We start from the raw sequence: 27,855 nt of genomic DNA, 5'->3' as shown, positions 1-27,855 counted from the left end.
TAGGACCCTTTTTCGATGAAGGCAAGCAAGTATGAATAAGTACATGTGTATATATGTAGATGTCTGTGTGCGTGTATGTACATGTATGTATATGTGCGTATATGAACGTTTATGTATAATGATAATATATATATATATATATATATATATATATATATATATATATATATATATATATATATATATATATATATATATATATATATTGTTGGAAATGATCACAATTTTGCGCGTGATCAAGATATTCCTATTAGTCCATGGGGAAAATGAAACACGATAAGTTCCCAAGTGCACTTTCGTGTGATAATCACGTCATCAGGGGAGATACTAGAAAGAAATATAAGTCAGTTGATATACAACGAAGAGACGTAGCTTGGACACCATCTGGTAAACAAGTGAGTCACTTGTTTACCAAATGGTGTTTTGAAATGGTTTGGGCACATGGAGAGAATGAGTGAGGAAAGATTGACCAAGAGGATATATGTGTCGGAGGTGGAGGGAACGAGGAGAAGTGGGAGACCAAATTGGAGGTGGAAAGATGGAGTGAAAAAGATTTTAAGTGATCGGGGCCTGAACATGCAGGAGGATGAAAGGCGGGCAAGGAATAGAGTGAATTGGAACGATGTGGTAAACCGGGGTTGACGTGCTGTCAGTGGATTGAATCAGGGCATGTGAAGCGTCTGGGGTAAACCATGGAAAGTTGTGTGGGGCCTGGATGTGGAAAGGGAGCTGTGGTTTCGGGCATATTTGCATGACCGCTAGAGACTGAGTGTGAACGAATGGGGCCTTTGTTGTCTTTTCCTAGCGCTACCTCGCACATATGAGGGGGGAGGGGGATGGTATTCCATGTGTGGCGAGGTGGCGATGGGAATGAACAAAGGCAGCCAGTTTGAATTGTGTGCATGGGTATATATGTATGTGTCTGTGTGTGTATATATATGTGTACATTGAGATGTATAGGTATGTATATTTGCGTGTGCGGACGTGTATGTATATACATGTGTATGGGGGTGGGTTGGGCCATTTCTTTCGTCTGTTTCCTTGCGCCACCTCGTAAACGTGGGAGACAGCGACAAAGCAAAATGAATAAATAAATTATATATATATATATATATATATATATATATATATATATATATATATATATATATATATATATATGATGTTAGCGTATTCCATACTTGGTCTTAGCACAAGGTTGAGGGAAGATTGCTTGGCGTCCTGGACTGGACCATCTCGAGCACAAGCCGGGTTACTAAACCCGCGTTACGTCTCCATCAGTGTCGTAACGCTAGGTAGCCGTCACCATCACTCTCTCTCTCTCTCCCGTCACACAACCGGCTGCCTTCTGCTGCTCTCCACACCTGCTGGCTCAAAGTAGCACATTGGAGTGTGTAATGACCTAGTTGTACAACAAGGGAGGGAGAGAGGTTTACATGCGTGGGGTCCCATCTCTTGGATATTCTCTATCATATACCTTTTTAAAACTCTATTTGCTGTCCACATCCACTGTCTCAGGACTCAGCTTATTCTATTCAATCACCTCATACTATAAAAGTAATCTTTATTTTATATATATCTTTCCTTACAAGTTTCTTACATAATTTCACTATGATCACCTCTTGTTAATCAATCTTTGCCCCTTTCGAAGAACTGTTCACTTTTGACGTAATATATATATGTACCTGTGTCTTTATCTAGTTTTTTGCTGTAATAACAAAGACTTTATTAATTGCTTTATTAGCATAGTGAATGTTGACACAGGTCAATACGCAAGCGTTATTATTTAAACACAGCACCTCAGTAAAGGTTGTATTAACAAAGAACAAAACTATAGATGACAAAGACACAATGATGTATGTAATACCATGCAAGGATTGTTATGATATATATATTATTACTATTATTAGTATCGTTATCATACTTAGTCGCTGTCTCCTGCGTTAACGAGGTAGCGCCAGGAAACAGAGGAAAGAATGGCGCAACCCACCCCCATACACATGTTTATACATACACGTCCACACACGCAAATATACATACCTATACATCTCAATGTACACATATATATACACACACAGACACATACATATATACCCATGCACACAATTCACACTGTCTGCCTTTATTCATTCCCATCGCCACCTCGCCACACATGGAATACCATCCCCCTCCCCCCTCATGTGTGCGAGGTAGCGCTAGGAAAAGACAACAAAGGCCCCATTCGTTCACACTCAGTCTCTAGCTGTCATGTTAATGCACCGAAACCACAGCTCCCTTTCCACATCCAGGCCCCACAAACCTTTCCATGGTTTACCCCACACGTTTCACATGCCCTGGTTCAATCCATTGACAGCACGTCGACCCCGGTATACCACATCGTTCCAGTTCACTCTATTCCTTGCACGCCCTTCATCTTCCTGTATGTTCAGGCCCCGATCGCTCAAAATCTTTTTCACTCCATACTTCCACCTCCAATTTGTTCTCCCACTTCTCCTCTTTCCCTCCACCTCTGACACATATATCCTCTTTGTCAATCTTTCCTCACTCATTCTCTCCATGTGACCAAACCATTTCAATACACCCTCTTCTGCTATCTCAACCACACCCGTTTTTATTACCACACATCTCTCTTACCCTTTCATTACTTACTCGATCAAACCACCTCACATCACATATTGTCCTCAAACATCTCATTTCCAACACATCCACCCTCCTCTGCACAACTCTAACTATAGCCTAGGCCTCGCAACCATATAACATTGCTGGTTCCACTATTCCTTCAAACATATCCATTTTTGCTTTCCGAGATAATGTCCTCGCCTTCCACACATTTTTCAACGCTCCCAGAACTTTCCCTCCCCCACCCTGTGACTCACTTCAACGTCCATGGTTCCATCCGCTGCCAAATCCACTCACAGATATCTAAAACACTTCACTTCCTCCAGTTTTCCTCCACTCAAACTTACCTCCCAATTAAGTTGTCCCTCAACCCTACTGTACCTCATAACCTTGCTCTTATTCACATTTACTCTCAGCTTTCTTCTTTCACATTTACTCTCAGCTTTCTTCTTTCACATTTACTCTCAGCTTTCTTCTTTCACACACTTTACCAAACTCAGTCGCCGCCAGCTTCTGCAGTTTCTCACCCGAATCAGCCACCAGCGCTGTATCATCAGCGAAGAACAACTGACTCACTTCCCAAGCCCTCTCATCCACAACAGACTGCATATCTGCCCCTCTCTCCAAAATTCTTGCATTCACCTCCCTAACAACCCCATCCATAAACAAATCAAACAACCATGGAGGCATCACGCATCCCTGCCGCAAACTGACATTCACTGGGAACCAATCACTTTCCTTTATTCCTACTCGTACACATGCTTTACATCCTTGATAAAAACTTTTCACTGCTTCTAGCAACTTACCTCCCAACCCATATACTCTTAGTACCTTCCACAGAGCATCTCTATCAACTCTATCATATGCCTTCTCCAGATCCATAAATGCTACATACATATCCATTTATTTTTCTAAGTAATACTCACATATGCTCATCAAAGCAAACACCTGACCCACACATCCTCTACCACTTCTGAAACCACACTGCTCTTCCCCAATCTGATGCTCTGTACATGCCTTTATCCTTTCAATCAATAACCTCCCATATAATTTCCCAGGAATACTAATCAAAGTTGTACCTCTGTAGTTTGAGCACTCACCTTTATCTCCTTTGCCTTTGTACAATGGAACTATGCATGCATTCCGCCAATCCTCAGGCACTTCACCATGAACCACACATACAGTGAATATCCATACCAACCAGTCAACTACACAGTCACCCCCTTTTTGATATATTCCACTGCAATACCATCCCAATCCGCCGCCTTGCCAGCTTTCATCTTCCGCAAAGCTTTCACTACCCCTTCTCTGTTTACCAAATAATTCTTTTTTTTTTTTTAATTTTCCAAAAGAGGGAACAGAGTGGGGCCACGTGAGGATCTTCCAAAAAAGGCCCAGTCCTCTGTTCTTAACGCTACCTCGCTTACGCGGGAAATGGCGAATGGTTTAAAAGAAAGAAAGAAAAATATATATATACCAGACCTTTTTCTCAAGTTTACAACGAGAATGAAAATCTGTTTTAGCAAGGCTGTATCGTTGGGAGGACAGTATTGCCAAGGAACTTAGGATGGATTTACACCACTGCTGTCTCTCCCTGTCTTATCCCCTGACGTTATACACAAAACTACAACTTTCATAGTTACTTAAGGACTTGATGATAGAACGTCTAAGGAAGTTCTAATCTTGGAAGGCATCGTGAAACTATAGTTGTATATGGCATCTTCACGACTTGAGTGTTAGTGAAAAAATTACACGTTCTTTAAGACATATTTCAGTAACTGCTGTGTGTGGAAAAGTGAAAAGTTATCATTCGTATGAATCAGCGTCTCTAAACGAACATTGTTACAACGGAAAAGAGAAATTGTTGACAAGTGTGAAGGAAAAAGAAAAATATTGGGTTGGCCTTTGTGAACCTGCAAGACAAGTGAAGCAACACAGGGAGTCAAAAGTTCTTGAAACCATTTTTCATATCTTCCAGATTGGAAATACTTTTGTGTTCTCACACTTACCCGTAACCCCTTCAAGACGAAGAGTTTGTCGAAATAGGAAGATGTGCCAACTTCATTCACAGTTTACAGTGTCAAGGATATATATCTTTCGATTTCTTGAAGTAGGACAATCCTAGAAGGTATGATTTCGAAGAAATCAATATCTCTCTCCTACTGGCATGAGGAACTTGTGTGAAAATATCACTTCCTCCGAATCTGATGAATACACAGTTCACAGAAAACGGTTCCAGCCTCCGTCGACACTAAATTCATATAGTGCCATCTTGTGGTGGCGAAATCTAGAAATGAGCTGAGATGTATATCAGCCAAATGCTACATTGCTTCACTACATGACGTGAAATACACCAGGACTAGAGATGTGTACAATGACAATTCCTCTCACACCGATCAGCTGGGGTAAACACGTCTCCAGTGTGTTCAAACCTGTGAATACATCACTGTATATTATGACGAGTGAGGTACAGTGAAACGACAAGTAGTCAACACGGATTTATATGTTTTAAATTAAACGTTATAAAACATTAAGATTCTGAAACAACTTCATTAAAGATACAGAATTATTTCATCAACATTTACATACAAATATATAGCTGTTACTGGGTCAATGACCAGTGAGTTGAACAACCATAACTATTTTGATTATATTCTATTCTTACGGTCATTCGTTTGCTCGTCTTCGAGATGTTCGAAACTAAGTGACTCAGTTGTTAAACCGAAAGGAAAAAATTGTGGTTTTTTTTAGGGGGGAGGGAGCAGCACCTGTGGCATAGCGAGTGTTCCTGCTTCACAAACCACATTCCTGCATACGCAATCAGTGCATCGGTCACCTCACCTGCATGCACTACCTCCACCTCCTCCTCCTCCACCGTGGAGTCTGTGGGTGTCGTAACACGGTCACTACGAGGCGCTGGGGCTGACCCAAAACTCTGTGTAAGATAACAATTACATGTATTGATAAGAGAATTCAGCAAGTGTCTTAAATGACATTAAGTCTTGATGGTAACCGTGGTAAGTGATGAGCTGGTGAGCATAAAACATTAAGTCAAACCAATTTCATCTGGTTTTGTGAAGACTGTGTGTATACTGACACTGTATTGACCTAGAAAAATGGTCAGTTGTTGTTTACGAATTGAAGTGGGCGTTCTTGATGACCTTGTCGGTCAATATACCCAAATAATCAGTCTAATATCTGAGCGGTGGTCAATGTGTGGTGGTCAGCCATTCTAATGTGGTGATATTATAGCTATTGCTATTCCCGTACCTCACTACATGCAAAGTTTACCAGTCACAGTGGGGTTTACAGCTTAGTATACAGCAAAACGTCTGACAAAAATCTTTTCTCAGTTAAACCTAAAAAAAAGATGAATAGTCCTTAATATAACTTTGCCTCAGGGAAGCGTAAGGTGTATATATCATAACATGATCACAGAAGCCTGGCTTTACCTCTAACTCGACCCCGCTAAACGCCTGGTGTTACATAGGTTGCATCCCAACCTGAACCAGGTAAACGAAACTGGTAACGGCTCACTGATAACACACTTCATTATACTTCATTACCAATGCTTAAAAAAGTTGCCTCGACTTCCTCAAGTTGAGGCATTCGTTTGAGGCAGCCAGATGACTCGTTTTTTGAAATATAAACTTTCTTTAAAGAGGAGAATGGCCGTGAGAGGAGAAGGATTCTGTGAAGATAAGACACGAACGAAAAAGATAATCAGCTCATGTGGTTTGAATTCTCTCTCTCTCTCTCTCTCTCTCTCTCTCTCTCTCTCTCTCTCTCTCTCTCTCTCTCTCTCTGAAAAGGTGATCGCGCTTCAGTGAGAGTTCAGACTTGAGATCATCCCTTCATGACATCAACTTAGACAACGAACACAAAGTGAGGCTCTCTGGCGGCTCCATGACCCGAGGAGAGATGGATGACTTCAGCGACAGAAACTCCTCACTCGTGTACGTCTATGTTCCCCAGGTGTCGAGGTAGCATTTGGGTAACACTGTGACATTAACTTTGTGGAATAAGGATGACCTTATGACTACACACGCCACACAGTCTACACCAGCCATCATCACTACACACACTACCAGTTTACACCAGTCATCATCACTACACACACCACCAGTCTACACCAGTCATCATCACTACACACACCACCAGTCTACACCAGTCATCATCACTACGCACACCACCAGTCTACACCAGTCATCATCACTACACACACTACCAGTCTACACCAGTCATCATCACTACACACACCACCAGTCTACACCAGTCATCATCACTACACACACCACCAGTCTACACCAGTCATCATCACTACACACACTACCAGTCTACACCAGTCATCATCACTACACGAGCTGTTATCCATGTTCACAAGTGTTACTTTCGTGTGGCTTCACCTTCACAATATTTTGTAGGTCCATACCAAATCCTATGGTGTTTCTTCTGTCTCGGATTAAACATAGAAATCTAAAAGGACACCATTATGAACTCTTGGTCTTCACTTTACACGTACGCATGTATAAGCAACGGGAGTATGTTGGCAATTATATTTTTCACATGGTCAAACATCACACTGGACTGTGGCTCATCTCACTTGCTGTACAGGAATGTCTGTTTCTCTGTGCGTCATAGTTATGCATTGTTAAAATACTGACATGTATATTGTAAATGTTGAATCTATCTGAAATCCCTTTTTATTTTAGAAGCAATACGTGCATAGTTATGCATTGTTAGAATACTGACATGTATATTGTCGTTTTTGAATTTATCTGAATTCCCTTTTTAATTTAGAAGCGATACGTGAATTAGTATTAACAATCTTTCGTGCATTTATTCTCTTCATCTGTTTCCTTCTGTTATTGTTTTTCTTGTATGTTTTCTTGAATGTATTCTGTGCCTGTGTGAAGAGATTCTGATGTGTCTTTTATTTTATGCTCTTCTCTCGTCTATAGTCTTTCGTATTTTTTAGTTTTGTATGATAAGTCGCCTTTATTCAAGTGTTCCTTTGAGTTTATGTTTCTTTCCCAATTTTTACCAGTTACACTAGTAGTTGAGTCCACCCAGTAAACGTTTTCTTTTCTCGTTTTCTGTGCTGGTCTCTCTCTGGCTCCATCCTTTTAATTCCCCATATCACTGATGGCTTCTTTTCCCTGTTGTCTTCATACGATAGATAGAATACATTTCTTTCGTGTATGAAAAATGTAATTTCATCCATCAAGTCTAAATATAACTAATGAAGGTAACAAGAAAATTCTATTTTATCAAGACCTACGAACGTCTTAGCTCTATTATTTATAGGTCTAGCGACTCGTTTTTTAAGATATTTTGGAGTATCATCTATAGCTATAAGCCTTAGTAGTAGCTTTTGTTTAAATTGTTTTTTGAAATATATTTAGTAGCTTTTGTGTAATTTGTTTTTAAGATATATTTAGTAGCTTTTGTCTAATTTGAAGATATATTAAGTAGCTTTTGTTTAATTTGTTTTTTAAGATATATTAAGTAGCTTTTGATTAATTTGTTTTTAAGATATATTTAGTAGCTTTTGTTTAATTTGTTTTTAAGATATGTTTAGTAGCTTTTGTTTAATTTGTTTTTAAGATATGTTTAGTAGCTTTTGTTTAATTTGTTTTTAAGATATATTTAGTAGCTTTTGTTTAATTAGTTTTTAAGATACATTTAGTATCTTTTGTTCAATTTGTTTTTAAGATATATTTAGTAGCTTTTGTTTAATTTGTTTTTAAGATATGTGTAGTAGCTTTTGTTTAATTTGTTTTTAAGATATGTTTAGTAGCTTTTGTTTAATTTGTTATTTAGTAGCTTTTGTTTAATTAGTTTTTTAAGATAACATTTAGTATCTTTTGTTCAATTTGTTTTTAAGATATATTTAGTAGCTTTTGTTTAATTAGTTTTTAAATACATTAGTATCTTTTGTTCAATTTGTTTTTAAGATATATTTAGTAGCTTTTGTTAATTATTTTTAAGATACATTTTTAGTTCTTTTGTTCTAATTTGTTTTTAAGATTATTTAGTAGCTTTTGTTTAATTTGTTTTTAAGATATATTTAGTAGCTTTTGTTTAATTAGTTTTTAGAGATACTTTAGTATCTTTTGTTCAATTGTTTTTAAGATATATTTAGTAGCTTTTGTTTAATTTGTTTTTAAGATATATTTAGTAGCTTTTGTTTAATTAGTTTTTAAGATACTTTAGTATCTTTTGTTCAATTTGTTTTTAAGATATATTTAGTAGCTTTTGTTTAATTTGTTTTTAAGATATGTTAGTAGCTTTTGTTTAATTTGTTTTTAAGATATGTTGTAGCTTTTGTTTAATTTTGTTTTTAAGATATATTTAGTAGCTTGTTAATTAGTTTTTAAGGATACATTAGTATCTTTTGTTCAAATTGTTTTTAAGATATATTTAGTAGCTTTTGTTTAATTAGTTTTTAAGATACATTTAGTATCTTTTGTTCATTTTGTTTTTAAGATATATTAGTAGCTTTTGTTTAATTAGTTTTAAGATACATATAGTAGCTTTTGTTTCTAGTTTGTTTTTAAGATATATTTAGTAGCTTTTGTTTAATTAGTTTTTAGTAGCTTTTGTTTAATTAGTTTTTAAGATACATTTAGTACTCTTTGTTCAATTTGTTTTTATAAGATATATTTAGTAGCTTTTGTTTAATTTGTTTTTAAGATATATTTAGTATCTTTTGTTTAATTAGTTTTTAAGATACATTTAGTATCTTTTGTTCAATTTGTTTTATAGATATATTTAGTAGCTTTTGTTTAATTTGTTTTTAAGATATATTTAGTAGCTTTTGTTTAATTAGTTTTTAAGATACATTTAGTATCTTTTGTTCAATTTGTTTTTAAGATATATTTAGTAGCTTTTGTTTAATTTGTTTTTAAGATATATTTAGTAGCTTTTGTTTAATTTGTTTTTAAGATATATTTAGTAGCTTTTGTTCAATTTGTTTTTAAGATACATTTAGTATCTTTTGTTTAATTTGTTTTTAAGATATATTTAGTATCTTTTGTTTAATTTGTTTTTAAGATATGTTTAGTAGCTTTTGTTTAATTTGTTTTTAAGATATGTTTAGTAGCTTTTGTTTAATTTGTTTTTAAGATATATTTAGTATCTTTTGTTCAATTTGTTTTTAAGATATATTTAGTAGCTTTTGTTTAATTTGTTTTTAAGATATATTTAGTAGCTTTTGTTTAATTAGTTTTTAAGATACATTTAGTATCTTTTGTTCAATTTGTTTTTAAGATATATTTAGTAGCTTTTGTTTAATTTGTTTTTAAGATATATTTAGTATCTTTTGTTTAATTAGTTTTTAAGATACATTTAGTATCTTTTGTTCAATTTGTTTTTAAGATATATTTAGTAGCTTTTGTTTAATTTGTTTTTAAGATATATTTAGTAGCTTTTGTTTAATTAGTTTTTAAGATACATTTAGTATCTTTTGTTCAATTTGTTTTTAAGATATATTTAGTAGCTTTTGTTTAATTTGTTTTTAAGATATATTTAGTAGCTTTTGTTTAATTTGTTTTTAAGATATATTTAGTAGCTTTTGTTCAATTTGTTTTTAAGATACATTTAGTATCTTTTGTTTAATTTGTTTTTAAGATATATTTAGTAGTTTTTTTTAATTTGTTTTTAAGATATGTTTAGTAGCTTTTGTTTAATTTGTTTTTAAGATATATTTAGTAGTTTTTTTTAATTTGTTTTTAAGATATATTTAGTAGCTTTTGTTTAATTTGTTTTTAAGATACATTTAGTAGCTTTTGTTCAATTTGTTTTTAAGATATATTTAGTAGCTTTTGTTTAATTTGTTTTTAAGATATATTTAGTAGCTTTTGTTGAAAGGAATTTGTTTTTAAGATATCATTGCGCTTAGTGGTTATTTTGCCGATTGGTCTGCATTGGCGAGGCAAGCGGTACTTTAACGTCAGTGTTGTGTTAACTGGGAGTAGGTTAAGAGTTACGTTAAGGTAGGCAAGGGTTAGTTAAGGTCCTTTAAGGTAACGTTGATATTTTAGGGTTAGGGCTACGTTAAGGTAAGCTAAGGTTATGTTAAGGTCGGTTGAAGGGGTTACGTTAAAGTAAGTTAGGTTACATTGACGTAGGCTCGAGTTATGCTGACGTAGGTTAGGATCTTTTTAAGATCCTAACTTCAAGAGATCCTATCCTAGGCTAGAATACCTTAAGGCAAGTTAGGGCTACAGTGAGGTAGGTTAGGGTTTGCCTTGACGCAGCTAGGTTTGCTTAAGCTAAACCCTGGGGTTGGGGTTAGGGGGGAAGACCCTGGTTGTGGGATGGAGGATGTTAATTGATTTCTTTGTTTAATAAAGAATACACAGACTTCACAATGTATAGAGTTGTATAGAGTTCTCTAGCGGTGCCATGAACATTGTTACTGAAGTTTACATCTTCGCTGAAAGGTCTGACAATTATCTGAAAGTCGGTATTTGCAATAAATAAATAAGATTTCTACAGAGAGTCAATAAATTCAGTAATGAAGCAAAATAGATTAACCAGTTCACATATCTGATGCACAAGGGTAAACTAATCAACAATACATATTGATGATAATAATAATAATAATAATAATAATAATGATAATAATAATAATAATGAATAAACATATGTTATTCGCTCAGAGAACTCTACAATAATAATGATAATAGTAATGATAATGATAATGATAACAATAATAATAATGATAACAATAATGATAATGATAATAATAATAATAATAATAATAATAATAATAATAATAATGATAATAATAATAATAATAATAATAATAATAATAATAATGAATAAACATATGTTATTCGCTCAGAGAACCCTACAATGATAATGATGATAGTAATGATAATGATAATAATAATAATAATAATAATAATAATAATAATAATGAATAAACATATGTTATTCGCTCAGAGAACCCTACAATGATAATGATGATAGTAATGATAATGATAATAATGACAATAATGATAATGAATTAACATATGTTATTAGTCATAGCCTTTACAACTGTTGTCATATGTGTCTGAGATTCATCCTGGGGTCTATACCTTTCTGGCAAGTCATTCACGAAGATCAAGAAGAGCAATGGTGCCAGAACAGACCCCGGGGGCACTCCACTGCTGACTCTCAACACATTTCCAGAACGACTGTGCTGACGTGTGTGTGTGTGTGTGTGTGTGTGTGTGTGTTATCTAAGTGTTGATCTCTTCACAGTGACATTCATGATTTGGTTGACCATTTGAGTTTGGAAATTTCAGGATATGATCAACAAACCATCCCATGTCTACGAATGTTGGGTGGTGTTGTGTGTCTTATCTGATCATCATTATATTTAGCCTCGCAACCCATGTCCAGCGGAGTTTTATTTTATATATATCTACACCAACATCTGTTCTTATTTATCTTGATCAGTAATGTATTCAATCCTGCGTCTCTTTTTATTGCTGATCATCGACACATTTGGTCATCTGTCTATTTTTGCTGAGCAGCCATGTTCGATTCCCTATATCTGTCGTTGTTGACAATTAATATATTCAACCCACCATCTCCTGCTCCTACTGTTCATCATTATATTTAGCCTCGCTCCCACATACACCTCCTTGCACCGTGGTCCCACCTGACCACATTTTTCCCCAAGCGTCGTAATACTTATTTCCAATTCTGACATCCCTCTCCATGTTCTCCAGTCTTTGTGGATGGTTATTTTGCATAATTTCATTCATCTCAAGTGTGATTGTAATCTTGATAACCTCTCTAGATCTATTTCATCCTCTTTTCCATGTTGTTATACGTGTTTATTCTCATCATCCAATTCAAACAGCTTACATATACAAAGTCAAATAATGAGTGGAATGATATTAAAGTCTCCTACCAAGTGGAAAAACTAATTGATAAAGATTTGTGATGTGGATGTGAGAGATCTAGTGACGGTGTTGTGTGGGGATATCTTTTAATCTAGGATGTGGGAAGGTGATTGGTTGAGGAGGGTGGACGATGGTAAACATGGACAGTGAGGGGCGTCTGGTGGAGGTTGTACAGACTCCACCTGCCGGCCAAACGAGGCAGTGTATTTATATGGTGTTTGGATGACGGTGTTTATATGATAGTCTCCCGTTTCTTGGGCTAGGCGAGTGTCAGTAAGAGTCAAGTCTAACAGTTAAAAGGAGTGTTACCGAACTCCGCCTGCTCGAGGTTACACCGCGAGTGCAAAGTCACAAAGTCTCGTCCAAGAATCTCTCTCTCTCTCTCTCTCTCTCTCTCTCTCTCTCTCTCTCTCTCTCTCTCTCTCTCTCTCTCTCTCCCTCTCTCTCTCTCTCTCCCTCTCTCTCTCTCTCTCTCAGTCTGCATTTCCCTGCGACTGGAAGGAGCGCATCCTTGAGCTGCAGGAGTCCTTTCGAAGGGTCGTGGCTCCTACTAGGACCCTCATATCGATCCTTTGGTAATCAAAGATAGATAGGAACAGACATTTTGAAGAAGGAAGAGTTATTAGGGAAAGACGACAGATGGTCGAGCATTCCACAACTTAGCTGTTTGAGGGGCCAACCCTTCGATGTGGACACATGCAGGCCAGCCTGTCGACCAGGGAGAGAGAGAGAGAGAGAGAGAGAGAGAGAGAGAGAGAGAGAGAGAGAGAGAGAGAGAGAGAGAGAGAGAGTGTAGCAGTATTTTTTGCGCTCAGAAATGGGTGGCTGGAGAAAGGTGATGCCAGAATGAATGATGTGGAATGATAATGATTCCACTCTTGGTAATAGAGAGGCAGACGATGAACCACCCCAGATGTGTGAACATACCAATACGATTCCATAGCGTGTCGTGCCATATACCAATACGATACCATAGCGTGTCGTACGTATACCAATACGATACCATAGCGTGTCGTACGTATACCAATACGATACCATAGCGTGTTGTACCGTATACCAATACGATACCATAGCGTGTCGTACCGTATACCAATACGATACCATAGCATGTCGTATCGTATACCAATACGATACCATAGCGTGTCGTACCGTATACCAATACGATACCATAGCGTGTCGTACCGTATACCAATACGATACCACAGCGTGTCGTACCGTATACCAATACGATACCATAGCGTGTCGTACCGTATACCAATACGATACCATAGCGTGTCGTACCGTATACCAATACGATACCATAGCGTGTCGTACCGTATACCAATACGATACCACAGCGTGTCGTATCGTATACCAATACGATACCATAGCGTGTCGTACCGTATACCAATACGATACCATAGCGTGTCGTACCGTATACCAATACGATACCATAGCATGTCGTACCGTATACCAATACGATACCATAGCGTGTCGTACCGTATACCAATACGATACCATAGCGTGTCGTACCGTATACCAATACGATACCACAGCGTGTCGTACCGTATACCAATACGATACCATAGCGTGTTGTACCATATACCAATACGATACCCCAGCGTGTCGTACCGGATACCAATACGATACCATAGCGTGTTGTACCATATACCAATACGATACCATAGCGCGTCGTACCATATACCAATACGATACCATAGCGTGTCGTACGTATACCAATACGATACCATAGCGTGTCGTACCGTATACCAATACGATACCATAGCGTGTCGTACCGTATACCAATACGATACCATAGCATGTCGTATCGTATACCAATACGATACCATAGCGTGTCGTACCGTATACCAATACGATACCATAGCATGTCGTATCGTATACCAATACGATACCATAGCGTGTCGTACCGCTAACCTAGGGTTCTTACGCTATGCTCTCACTTGTTCTCACCCTACTAAGCTGTTTCTTCTACTCACCTCAACTGCTGATCCTTCCCTCACTCTGAACTTAGAATTAAGACGCCCATGCAATACCTACGTACAGTAGACACACACACACACACACACACACACACACACACACACACACACACACACATGATGGTGAAGGGAATCGTAAGTAAACAAGGTTGGTTGATGCACTGGGCTTAGAAGGGACACATAGAGTGAGTGTGTATATTTTTTTTTATGTTGAAGGTTCCAGTTACGGACGGAAGTCCACATCAAGGCCGAGTCTTAATTGAAATATAGAGAGCATTATGAAAAGGAAAAGTAAAAGACAAAGTAATTACGAATTTTGGAGGACGTGAAAAACCTGTCTTTTGAAATGTGTCAGGTCATAGATATAGGAAAAGACATGAGAAGGTAGAGAATTCCAAAGCTTCGATGTGCAAGGAAAGAAGCAGGTATCAAAATGGCCTACCCTTGAGTTGCTGACGGCCACACAATAATCATGTGACGCAGTAGCTTCCGTGCATTGCGTGGTTTAGCTAGTGGTCTTTAGATGGTCAAGATTTTCCGGCCAGCAGATGTAGTTTGATGATTGTCTTATGAACCCTGGCAGATGACAGCGCTGTAGAACACACAACCAACGAACAATATACCAGCGAATGTGAGAGGCTGTGTTGACACAGTCCATATGCGTTATACTAGTGAGAAACTATACCCTTGAGTATTTTCCATGTGGTATACTTTTGTTTGAGAATATTCCTCCACTCACAAGATCAGACATTCCCAGGAGAATGAAATACAAAGTCTCACGGAAAAAAAAGATATATTTTAATTTCTTTTTCGTCAGTCGAAAGCACCATTTCAAAAAGCTAATAAGTAATTTACATTTCAGGTCGATATGAAAGAAATTCATTCTGTTTCGTTTACACACACACACACACACACACACACACACAGACACACACACACACACACACACACACACATCTGTAAGTTTTTAAACCATTGTGATTACGTCGAAACTGACCAGTTCTTCGTAAGATGCAGGGATAGAGTAGACCAGAGGCCATAACATGAAATCAAACAAGAAACTTGTCATAAAACCTGTGAGGAAGTACTTTTACGAGGGTAGCGGATGGAGAAAGTGAGTTGAGCGACGACATGGTGAACCTGCAGAGCCTGCAAAACTCCGAAAGTTGTATGATAGAGAGAATGTTCAAGAGACAGGGCCACACGGGTATAGAACTAACTGCCTTGCCTTACTGTACAAATAGGTGAGAGAGAGAGAGAGAGAGAGAGAGAGAGAGAGAGAGAGAGAGAGAGAGAGAGAGAGAGAGAGAGAGAGAGAGAGAGAGAGCGTGGATTCAGGGCAGCGAGATCGTGTTTTACAAGCCTTGCATAAGATTTCTAAGAGAGAGTGAGCTCTGTTTTGGACAGAAGAGAAGGTTGGGTAAGTCATGTGTTCCTGGACGGCTCGAAAGTGTTTGACATCACCACGAAGGAGGTTGAGAAGGTGGATCTTCAAGGCTGGTGTACAGGGAGCCGCCTTCGATGTGCCGGGAACTACTTTGTTGGAAGTGAACTCAGGGTGCTGGCCAGAGGCGCCTTCTCAAAATGGGTTGAAGTTTTCACTTGGAGTGCGGCATGGCCCCGCTCTGGAACCACTACTCTTCTTGATCTAAGTACACTCTCCAGACGGACTAAAGTCATGCCTGAATATGTTTACGAAGATCATGAAGGTAATAATGATGAGGATTGTGTCTGAAATAGCTGGGTGGATGTAGACAGCCTCCAATGTTGGTCTGGTGCATGGTGGATGAAATTCAAGGCAAGCATAAAGCGCTGAGAATGGGACAAAGTGAGAGGAAGCCTTGATGCAAGTTTTATCTCACAGGATTGGAGGACTTTGTGTGAGAGATGGCCTTGGGAGCTGGCACTGAAGCCATCTTAATGTGTCGCTAAGGATCCAACTCCGGAGGATTGGAGATGGGACAGATTGTCTTCCGGCAAGTAGAAGACATGAAGTTGAATATATGGTTAAGGAAAAATTAAATTAGATTGTTTACAACGCGTGTTAGGCCTGAATTGCAATATATTCTCAAGTTTGGCTACCGGGTTAAAATGAAGCATAAAGAACTGATGGAGAAGGTTCAGAGGAGAGCAACAGATGTGTTGGCAGAACTGCAAAAAAGTTGATTTGCAACGAGAGCTTATAGACCATGATTTTCTCACCGTTGGAAGAGAGGGTCATTGGACGACTTGATCACAATGCTCCAGTTTCTTGATTAGTGTGACGAAGACTTTAGTGAAATTTTCTTTGAAAGATACGAAGCTGGGGCAAGTAAACGCCCTCACATGAACAAAACAAGCGACTTGTTTGGAAGTATGTAAAGAAGTGCTTTTGGAAATCATGGAAGTAAGTGGATGGTTGACATAACCTCACTAGCAAGCCTGTAAGTGCTCACACCTACACACAAGGTTAAAAAGTTGTTTCATAGTAGAAAAAATAAAGAGATTGAGTCGCACAACTGTAAAATTCCTCCTCTTTCAGTGCAGATAGGAACTGATGAACCACACACACACACACACACACACACACACACACACACACACACACACACACACACATACACACACGGGCTCTACAAAAAAGCAAAATCTTAGATTAATTCAAGTCCCCACCAGGTTGACACCGACGTAAACCATCTTTCCAACCGTAATCAACCAAGGGGAGGAGCTTGGACGAGTGGGGTGGCAGACGTGTACGACAGCGTGGGGTGAGGGGGAGTATAGTGCGAGGCTCCTCCTAGGGAGGAGGTTTTGCCTTCCCCACCAGCCCATCAGGTGACCCCAGGGGAGTTGGGGAGGGAAGGGGGGTGCATCCCCAGCTGCTGGTGGGTTGGGGTGGGTTGGCCTGAGGTAGAGAGGCCTGGGGGGGGGGGGGGGAAACCTCAGGGGAGGTGGGCCATGACAGAGCCTAGGAGCTGGGCCCCGTCTTGGGGACACAGTGGGTACGTCTGGACGCAGTCCCCGCCGAAGTAGCCGACGCTCTTGGCTTCCAGGTAGTCTCCTGCTCCTCCTGGGGGAAGAACCCCTTCCCCAGGCTTCACTGGCGATCTGTGGGGGCAAGAAAAGGACATATGACATCCATCATACATGGGAAAACAATGTCACTTTTCGCACATGAGTTTGAGTCATTGAAATGTCGAGTCGCGGGTGGCGAACGCAGAAGGTCAGGGAGCGTGCGCGGCCCTTACCCGACCAGACTGAGGATCTCCCGCGCCTCCTGCGGGAGTTGGTGGTCAGGGTTGGCGGCCAGCTCACACATAAGCCGCAGGCCGCACCCCGTCGCATCCTCCTGCCGCACCAGCGCCAGAAGCCTGTTCAGCGCGGCCTGGTCGTCCTCCTGCGCCACCTCGCGGCCGAACCTGCGGTGGCCTCTCCTGCGGAAGCCGCCTCTCCTGCGGCCACGTCTGGCGAGGGCGGCAACACCCAGGCCCACAGCGCCGGCCACGGCCAAGCCGCCCAGGCCAGCGGCCAGACCCGCAGCGCTCACGCCGCCCAGAGCCAAACCAATGGTAGCCATGATGATGATGGTTGACCTGTGGGAGACGAGCCACACACTTGAGAGTGACGTGTGTATAGTGACGTGTGTATAGTGACGTGTGTATATGACATGTGTATAGTGTGTATAGTGACATGTGTATAGTGTGTATAGTGACATGTGTATATGACATGTGTATAGTTACATGTGTATAGTGGTGACATGTGTACAGTGACATGTGTATAGTGACATGTGTATAGTGGTGACATGTGTACAGTGACATGTGTATAGTGACATGTGTATAGTGGTGACATGTGCATAGTAGTGACATGTGTATAGTGACATGTGTATAGTGGTGACATGTGCATAGTAGTGACATGTGTATAGTAGTGACATGTGTATAGTTAACTCTCCTACGAAACACCACAGATACAGTTGTTGATCATACTAGAAACAAGACAGTATCATTCATAATTGAATAACAATAAACCATGAATATTTTTGGTATGTCTATGCACTCACTGTTGTGATAATCCTTGTCTATTATAAATCTAATATAATTAGCTGGTAATATCAATAATAACTACGTTTTATTTAATGAATATATCTGACTTAACAGCTGTCTTTAACTCCAGTACGAACACCAATTGATTCGCTTTTCTAATAACAGTTATCTAACTTATCTTTATTGATATCTTTAAAACATGTGTAAGACCTTCTTATCGTAGCAGTGATGTGTGCAATATGTGTTTTAGTGACACCTTTGTCAACTTATATTTACGACAAAAACGTAAATATTTCCCTGGATATAAAACTGTTGTCAGTAAATGTTTACTTCAGTGCTCGCTAGAAGGAGGTATGATAGCGTTTCGTGTTCTCATAGTCTAATCATCCATATTTGAGTATGATATCACATCTTATTAACCTGCCACTCGAATCATCCCCTCGCCTCAACACCCACTAACTCACACATCTCAATGTTTACTTATTTCCAGCCATGTTGTCCATGTTTAAACATCTGGATGGCCATTTAAGTTTTGCCCAGTGTCGGATACACGACTGAGGTCTATAACTATCATTATAATATCCGAAAGACGTTGTAAATCAACTCTAATTGGTCGTTAGTGGGAAGACATTGTAAGACATAACTTGTGTGTGGTAGAAGCAGATTCAAGCAATTCAAAGGAAAATGATCAGAGCGAGTCTGCCCAAAACTTAGAATTCTATGTATTCTGTCTGTCTGTCTGTCTGTCTGTCTGTCTGTCTGTCTGTCTGTCTGTCTGTCTGTCTCTCTCTCTCTCTCTCTCTCTCTCTCTCTCTCTCCTCTCTCTCTCTCTCTCTCTCTCTCTCTCTCTCTCTCTCTCAACACCCACCTACACATCTCAACACCCACCTACACATCTCAACACCCACCTACACATCTCAACACCCACCTACACATCTCAACACCCACCTACACATCTCAACACCCACCTACACATCTCAACACCCACCTACACATCTCAACACCCACTTACACGTCTCAACACCCACCTACAGGTCTCAACACCCACTTACACGTCTCAACACCCACTTACACGTCTCAACACCCACTTACACGTCTCAACACCCACTTACACGTCTCAACACCCACCTACAGGTCTCAACACCCACTTACACGTCTCAACACCCACCTACACATCTCAACACCCACCTTACACGTCTCAACACCCACTTACACGTCTCAACACCCACCTACACGTCTCAACACCCACCTACACGTCTCAACACCCACCTTACACGTCTCAACACCCACTTACACGTCTCAACACCCACCTACACGTCTCAACACCCACTACACGTCTCAACACCCACCTACAGGTCTCAACACCCACTACACGTCTCAACACCCACCTACACATCTCAACACCCACCTACACATCTCAACACCCACCTACACGTCTCAACACCCACTTACACGTCTCAACACCCACTTACACGTCTCAACACCCACTTACACGTCTCAACACCCACCTACAGGTCTCAACACCCACTTACACGTCTCAACACCCACTACACGTCTCAACACCCACCTACAGGTCTCAACACCCACTTACACGTCTCAACACCCACCTACACGTCTCAACACCCACCTACACGTCTCAACACCCACCTACACGTCTCAACACCCACTTACACGTCTCAACACCCACTTACACGTCTCAACACCCACCTACACGTCTCAACACCCACCTACAGGTCTCAACACCCACTACACGTCTCAACACCCACTTACACGTCTCAACACCCACCTACACGTCTCAACACCCACTACACGTCTCAACACCCACTTACACGTCTCAACACCCACTACACGTCTCAACACCCACCTACACATCTCAACACCCACCTACACGTCTCAACACCCACTTACACGTCTCAACACCCACCTTACACGTCTCAACACCCACTTACACGTCTCAACACCCACTTACACGTCTCAACACCCACTTACACGTCTCAACACCCACTTACACGTCTCAACACCCACTTACACGTCTCAACACCCACTTACACGTCTCAACACCCACTTACACGTCTCAACACCCACTTACACGTCTCAACACCCACTTACACGTCTCAACACCCACTTACACGTCTCAACACCCACTTACACGTCTCAACACCCACTTACACGTCTCAACACCCACTACACGTCTCAACACCCACTACACGTCTCAACACCCACTTACACGTCTCAACACCCACTTACACGTCTCAACACCCACTTACACGTCTCAACACCCACTACACGTCTCAACACCCACTTACACGTCTCAACACCCACTTACACGTCTCAACACCCACTTACACGTCTCAACACCCACCTACACGTCCCAACACCCACATACACGTCTCAACACCCACTACACGTCTCAACACCCACCTACACGTCTCAACACCCACCTACACATCTCAACACCCACCTACACGTCTCAACACCCACTTACACGTCTCAACACCCACTTACACGTCTCAACACCCACCTACACATCTCAACACCCACCTTACACGTCTCAACACCCACTTACACGTCTCAACACCCACTTACACGTCTCAACACCCACTTACACGTCTCAACACCCACTTACACGTCTCAACACCCACTTACACGTCTCAACACCCACTTACACGTCTCAACACCCACTTACACGTCTCAACACCCACTTACACGTCTCAACACCCACTTACACGTCTCAACACCCACCTACAGGTCTCAACACCCACTTACACGTCTCAACACCCACTTACACGTCTCAACACCCACTTACACGTCTCAACACCCACCTACACATCTCAACACCCACCTACACATCTCAACACCCACTTACACGTCTCAACACCCACTACACGTCTCAACACCCACTTACACGTCTCAACACCCACTACACGTCTCAACACCCACTTACACGTCTCAACACCCACTACACGTCTCAACACCCACTTACACGTCTCAACACCCACCTACACATCTCAACACCCACCTACACGTCTCAACACCCACTTACACGTCTCAACACCCACTTACACGTCTCAACACCCACCTACACGTCTCAACACCCACCTACACATCTCAACACCCACCTACACGTCTCAACACCCACTTACACGTCTCAACACCCACTTACACGTCTCAACACCCACCTACAGGTCTCAACACCCACTTACACGTCTCAACACCCACTTACACGTCTCAACACCCACTTACACGTCTCAACACCCACTACACGTCTCAACACCCACTTACACGTCTCAACACCCACCTACAGGTCTCAACACCCACTTACACGTCTCAACACCCACTTACACGTCTCAACACCCACTTACACGTCTCAACACCCACCTACACATCTCAACACCCACTTACACGTCTCAACACCCACTTACACGTCTCAACACCCACTTACACGTCTCAACACCCACCTTACACGTCTCAACACCCACTTACACGTCTCAACACCCACTTACACGTCTCAACACCCACTACACGTCTCAACACCCACTTACACGTCTCAACACCCACTTACACGTCTCAACACCCACTTACACGTCTCAACACCCACTTACACGTCTCAACACCCACTTACACGTCTCAACACCCACTACACGTCTCAACACCCACTTACACGTCTCAACACCCACCTACACGTCTCAACACCCACTTACACGTCTCAACACCCACCTACACATCTCAACACCCACCTTACACGTCTCAACACCCACCTACACGTCTCAACACCCACTTACACGTCTCAACACCCACCTACACGTCTCAACACCCACTTACACGTCTCAACACCCACTTACACGTCTCAACACCCACTTACACGTCTCAACACCCACTTACACGTCTCAACACCCACTTACACGTCTCAACACCCACTTACACGTCTCAACACCCACCTACAGGTCTCAACACCCACTTACACGTCTCAACACCCACTTACACGTCTCAACACCCACTTACACGTCTCAACACCCACCTACACATCTCAACACCCACCTACACATCTCAACACCCACCTACACGTCTCAACACCCACTTACACGTCTCAACACCCACCTACACGTCTCAACACCCACTTACACGTCTCAACACCCACTTACACGTCTCAACACCCACCTACACGTCTCAACACCCACTACACGTCTCAACACCCACCTTACACGTCTCAACACCCACTTACACGTCTCAACACCCACCTTACACGTCTCAACACCCACTTACACGTCTCAACACCCACTTACACGTCTCAACACCCACTACACGTCTCAACACCCACTTACACGTCTCAACACCCACTTACACGTCTCAACACCCACCTACACGTCTCAACACCCACTTACACGTCTCAACACCCACTTACACGTCTCAACACCCACTTACACGTCTCAACACCCACTTACACGTCTCAACACCCACTTACACGTCTCAACACCCACCTTACACGTCTCAACACCCACTTACACGTCTCAACACCCACTTACACGTCTCAACACCCACTTACACGTCTCAACACCCACTTACACGTCTCAACACCCACCTACAGGTCTCAACACCCACTTACACGTCTCAACACCCACCTACACGTCTCAACACCCACTTACACGTCTCAACACCCACTTACACGTCTCAACACCCACTTACACGTCTCAACACCCACTTACACGTCTCAACACCCACCTACACATCTCAACACCCACTTACACGTCTCAACACCCACTTACACGTCTCAACACCCACCTACACGTCTCAACACCCACTTACACGTCTCAACACCCACTTACACGTCTCAACACCCACCTTACACGTCTCAACACCCACCTACACGTCTCAACACCCACTTACACGTCTCAACACCCACCTTACACGTCTCAACACCCACCTACACATCTCAACACCCACCTACAGGTCTCAACACCCACTTACACGTCTCAACACCCACTTACACGTCTCAACACCCACTTACACGTCTCAACACCCACTTACACGTCTCAACACCCACTTACACGTCTCAACACCCACTTACACGTCTCAACACCCACTTACACGTCTCAACACCCACTTACACGTCTCAACACCCACCTACACGTCTCAACACCCACTTACACGTCTCAACACCCACTTACACGTCTCAACACCCACCTACAGGTCTCAACACCCACTTACACGTCTCAACACCCACCTACACATCTCAACACCCACCTACACATCTCAACACCCACCTTACACGTCTCAACACCCACTTACACGTCTCAACACCCACTTACACGTCTCAACACCCACCTTACACGTCTCAACACCCACTTACACGTCTCAACACCCACCTACACATCTCAACACCCACCTTACACGTCTCAACACCCACTTACACGTCTCAACACCCACTACACGTCTCAACACCCACCTACACGTCTCAACACCCACCTACACGTCTCAACACCCACTTACACGTCTCAACACCCACTTACACGTCTCAACACCCACTTACACGTCTCAACACCCACCTACACATCTCAACACCCACTTACACGTCTCAACACCCACTTACACGTCTCAACACCCACTTACACGTCTCAACACCCACCTACACATCTCAACACCCACCTACACGTCCCAACACCCACCTACACGTCTCAACACCCACTTACACGTCTCAACACCCACCTACACATCTCAACACCCACCTACAGGTCTCAACACCCACTTACACGTCTCAACACCCACCTACACTTCTCAACACCCACCTACACGTCTCAACACCCACCTACACATCTCAACACCCACCTACAGGTCTCAACACCCACTTACACGTCTCAACACCCACCTAAAACGCCCTCAACACCCACCTACACGTCTCAACCCCACCTACACTCTCAACACCCACCTACACTCCAACACCCCCTACACGTCTCAACACCCACTTACACGTCTCAACACCCACCTACACATCTCAACACCCACCTACAGGTCTCAACACCCACTTACACGTCTCAACACCCGCCTTACACGTCTCAACACCCACTTACACGTCTCAACACCCACCTACACATCTCAACACCCACCTACAGGTCTCAACACCCACTTACACGTCTCAACACCCACCTTACACGTCTCAACACCCACTTTACACGTCTCAACACCCACCTTACACGTCTCAACACCCACTTTACACGTCTCAACACCCACCTACACGTCTCAACACCCACCTACACATCTAAACACTTAGGTACACTTTCGACCCATCACTTAACACCTTACAGACTCACTTCCCAGGTGCCAGTGGCTGGTTCACAGCGTGAAGTATAGCGCTGGACACTTACCTACGAGGAGAGCGAAGTATACTAAGGGAAAGGAGGCCCTCCACGCACTGTACGTCACTGCTGGTCACTGCACCGTGTATATATACTGTTGCCGACTTCCCTCAGGCCCGACACTGACCTCCACACACACACACACACACACACACACACACACACACACACACACACACACACACACACATTCTGCTAAACACCCACGTACAAAAACACACACCATTTTACACACTCACCCTAACACACTTCCTTCACCACGAATTCTGAAGAATTCTCTCTCTCTCTCTCTCTCTCTCTCTCTCTCTCTCTCTCTCTCTCTCTCTCTCTCTTCCATACCTGATTTTTTAATACAAGGTTCCGGTGTAGAACAGCTGCATGATGTAGTAGACATTTGTATAACCCATATTGTAGACAGAGCCAACCCATGTTGTACACAGAGCCAACCCATGTTGTAGACAGAGCCAACCCATGTTGTACACAGAGCCAACCCATGTTGTAGACAGAGCCATATCTTGTTATAGACAGTGACCATGTTGTGGACAGTGCCACATGCTGTAGACAGTGCCATGCTATAAGAGAATCCAATTCGAAAGTGCCACCTTTTTGGGTCATTAGAGAAAAATTTGTTTTCTTTCTGTGTTCAACTTTCGGTCAGGCATAAACATCACACAACTGTATTGTGTATGTTGCCTTTATATATATATATATATATATATATATATATATATATATATATATATATATATATATATATATATATATATATATTTTTTTTTTTTTTTTTTTCTTTTAAACTATTCGCCATTTCCCGCGTTAGCGAGGTAGCGTTAAGAACAGAGGACTGGGCCTTTTTTGGAATATCCTCACCTGGCCCCCTCTGTTCCTTCTTTTGGAAAAAAAAAAAAAAAAAAACGAGAGGGGAGGATTTCCAGCCCCCCCGCTCCCTCCCCTTTTAGTCGCCTTCTACGACACGCAGGGAATACGTGTCCCTAGGGATAGGGGATTAAGAATACTTCCCACGTATATATATATATATATATATATATATATATATATATATATATAATCAGAACATGCAATGTTTACATATGAATAATTGCTAAAAAATTTACCTTTGTGAGCTCTCTCTCTCTCTCTCTCTCTCTCTCTCTCTCTCTCTCTCTCTCTCTCTCTCTCTCTCTCTCTCGTCGATGAGTTAAGAGTACATAATCTCATACGAAAAAAGATTATAATGGGATCATAACGCGTCACCATTATTTCCTCTGGCGTTTCATTTCATGTTCCTCCTGTACATGGCCTTGTGTTACCAGTAGTTACGTTACGTTACAGGAACGAAACACCCATGTCGTATGTCCACACCTACGTGAGTATGTCTCGTGCAATTTTGAGAAAGGTTAAGGTCATATGGTCTCCAGCCCGGGAGTCCAAAGGTCATCAGAAAGTTACTTAAAACACAATGTGGTTTAAGTTAGATTTGTCACTTAGTTAAGTTAGAATGAGGATAGACATATGTAGTTATCAAAGTTAGGTTCAGGATGTTAAAAATGGTTTTAGGTATTATATGGCTTCCTGTAGTGTTGGGTTTAGGGTTGTGGTCTGTCAGTTCACGTGCGGGCCTGCCCCGGTTCGAATCCTGAGAGCGGCATTCGGTCCACAGTCAACCCAACTGTTCATCCTTGCTTCGTTTTATATATATATATATATATATATATATATATATATATATATATATATATATATATATATATATATATATATTGGAAAGTATCACAATTTTGCGCGTGATCAAGATATTCCTATGAGTCCACGGGGAAAATGAAACACGGTAAGTTCCCAAGTGCAATTTCGTGTAATAATCACATCATCAGGGGAGACACAAGAGAGAAATATAAGAGTCAGTTGATATACATCGAAGAGACGAAGCTAGGACTACTACTACTACTACTACTATTACTACTACTACTACTACTACTACTACTACTACCACAGCAACTACATCATGAACACGGGCCACACACACAGTAAGAGCGAGCATGACCTTGAAATAATCTTCAAACAACCAAGGAAGTCGTTCACTTGTTTCCGGTCGCTGGTTCTAACGTGATATTGACGGCCATAATGGCCCTGGCTTGTTAACAGGCCTAAGGCTTAACCAACCACCCAACCAAGTAGCGAGCTGGTAATCATAGTGAAAGGAGGGAGTTTGATATGAGTAACCTTCGTGTGTATGTCTCGCTTCGAACCCAGCCAGGTAACCAACCCGCAATCAGTTTTCACTTTGTGGAACTAACGATTCTCTTTTTTTTTTCCCCGAAATGCAACGAAATACGTCACAAACAAACATTAAGGACAAACGAATCACAAACAAGGTCTAATACGCAGAGGAAAAATGAATTACATGGAATAAAAATAAAAATAAATAAAATCGTGAAATTTCAAATCTGTTTTCAAGTTACTGACAGAAAACGTTCGAGCTGAACCCAAGGGACGAAATGTATCCAGCTGATGGGATATAGCTGATGGGATACAGCTGATGGGATATAGCTGATGGGATACAGCTGATGGGATATAGCTGATGGGATACAGCTGATGGGATATAGCTGATGGGATACAGCTGATGGGATATAGCTGATGGGATACAGATGATGGGATACAGATGATGGGATACAGCTGATGGGTATAGCTGATGGGATACAGATGATGGGATACAGATGATGGGATACAGATGATGGGATACAGATGATGGGGTATAGCTGATGGGATACAGATGATGGGATATAGCTGATGGGATACAGATGATGGGATACAGATGATGGGATACAGCTGATGGGATATAGCTGATGGGATAGATGATGGGTTACAGATGATGGGATATAGCTGATGGGATACAGATGATGGGTTACAGATGATGGGATATAGCTGATGGGATACAGATGATGGGATACAGATGATGGGATATAGCTGATGGGATACAGATGAT

The 27,855-nt window shown here is 41.5% G+C and overlaps 1 protein-coding gene across 1 annotated transcript; it reads right to left on the bottom strand.

The window, feature by feature from the left end:
* Positions 1–15,400: 15,400 nt before the first annotated feature.
* Positions 15,401–24,931, bottom strand: LOC139756223 (uncharacterized). The gene is made up of 3 exons (XM_071675380.1): positions 24,882–24,931; positions 17,731–18,075; positions 15,401–17,590 (listed from the first exon to the last, which is right to left on the bottom strand). The coding sequence occupies exons 2-3, from the start codon at positions 18,057–18,059 to the stop codon at positions 17,425–17,427; spliced, it is 495 nt and encodes a 164-aa protein (XP_071531481.1). The 5' UTR covers positions 18,060–18,075; positions 24,882–24,931; the 3' UTR covers positions 15,401–17,424.
* Between the last annotated feature and the right edge of the window lie 2,924 nt (positions 24,932–27,855).

The sequence above is a fragment of the Panulirus ornatus genome, chromosome 21 (genome assembly GCF_036320965.1).
Source record: "Panulirus ornatus isolate Po-2019 chromosome 21, ASM3632096v1, whole genome shotgun sequence".
NCBI lineage: Eukaryota > Metazoa > Arthropoda > Malacostraca > Decapoda > Palinuridae > Panulirus > Panulirus ornatus.
The sequence above is the reverse complement of the archived record's forward strand: the minus strand, read 5'-3'. Positions and strand labels throughout refer to the sequence as shown.

What these genes read in the sequence shown, in the direction of transcription:
- LOC139756223 (XM_071675380.1), bottom strand. Translation starts at nt 18,059, where the DNA reads ATGGCTACCATTGGTTTGGCTCTGGGCGGCGTGAGCGCTGCGGGTCTG. An exon ending in GAGATCCTCAGTCTGGTCGG is followed by an intron (nt 17,591 to 17,730) that starts GTAAGGGCCGCG and finishes TTGCCCCCACAG; the next exon opens with ATCGCCAGTGAAGCCTGGGG.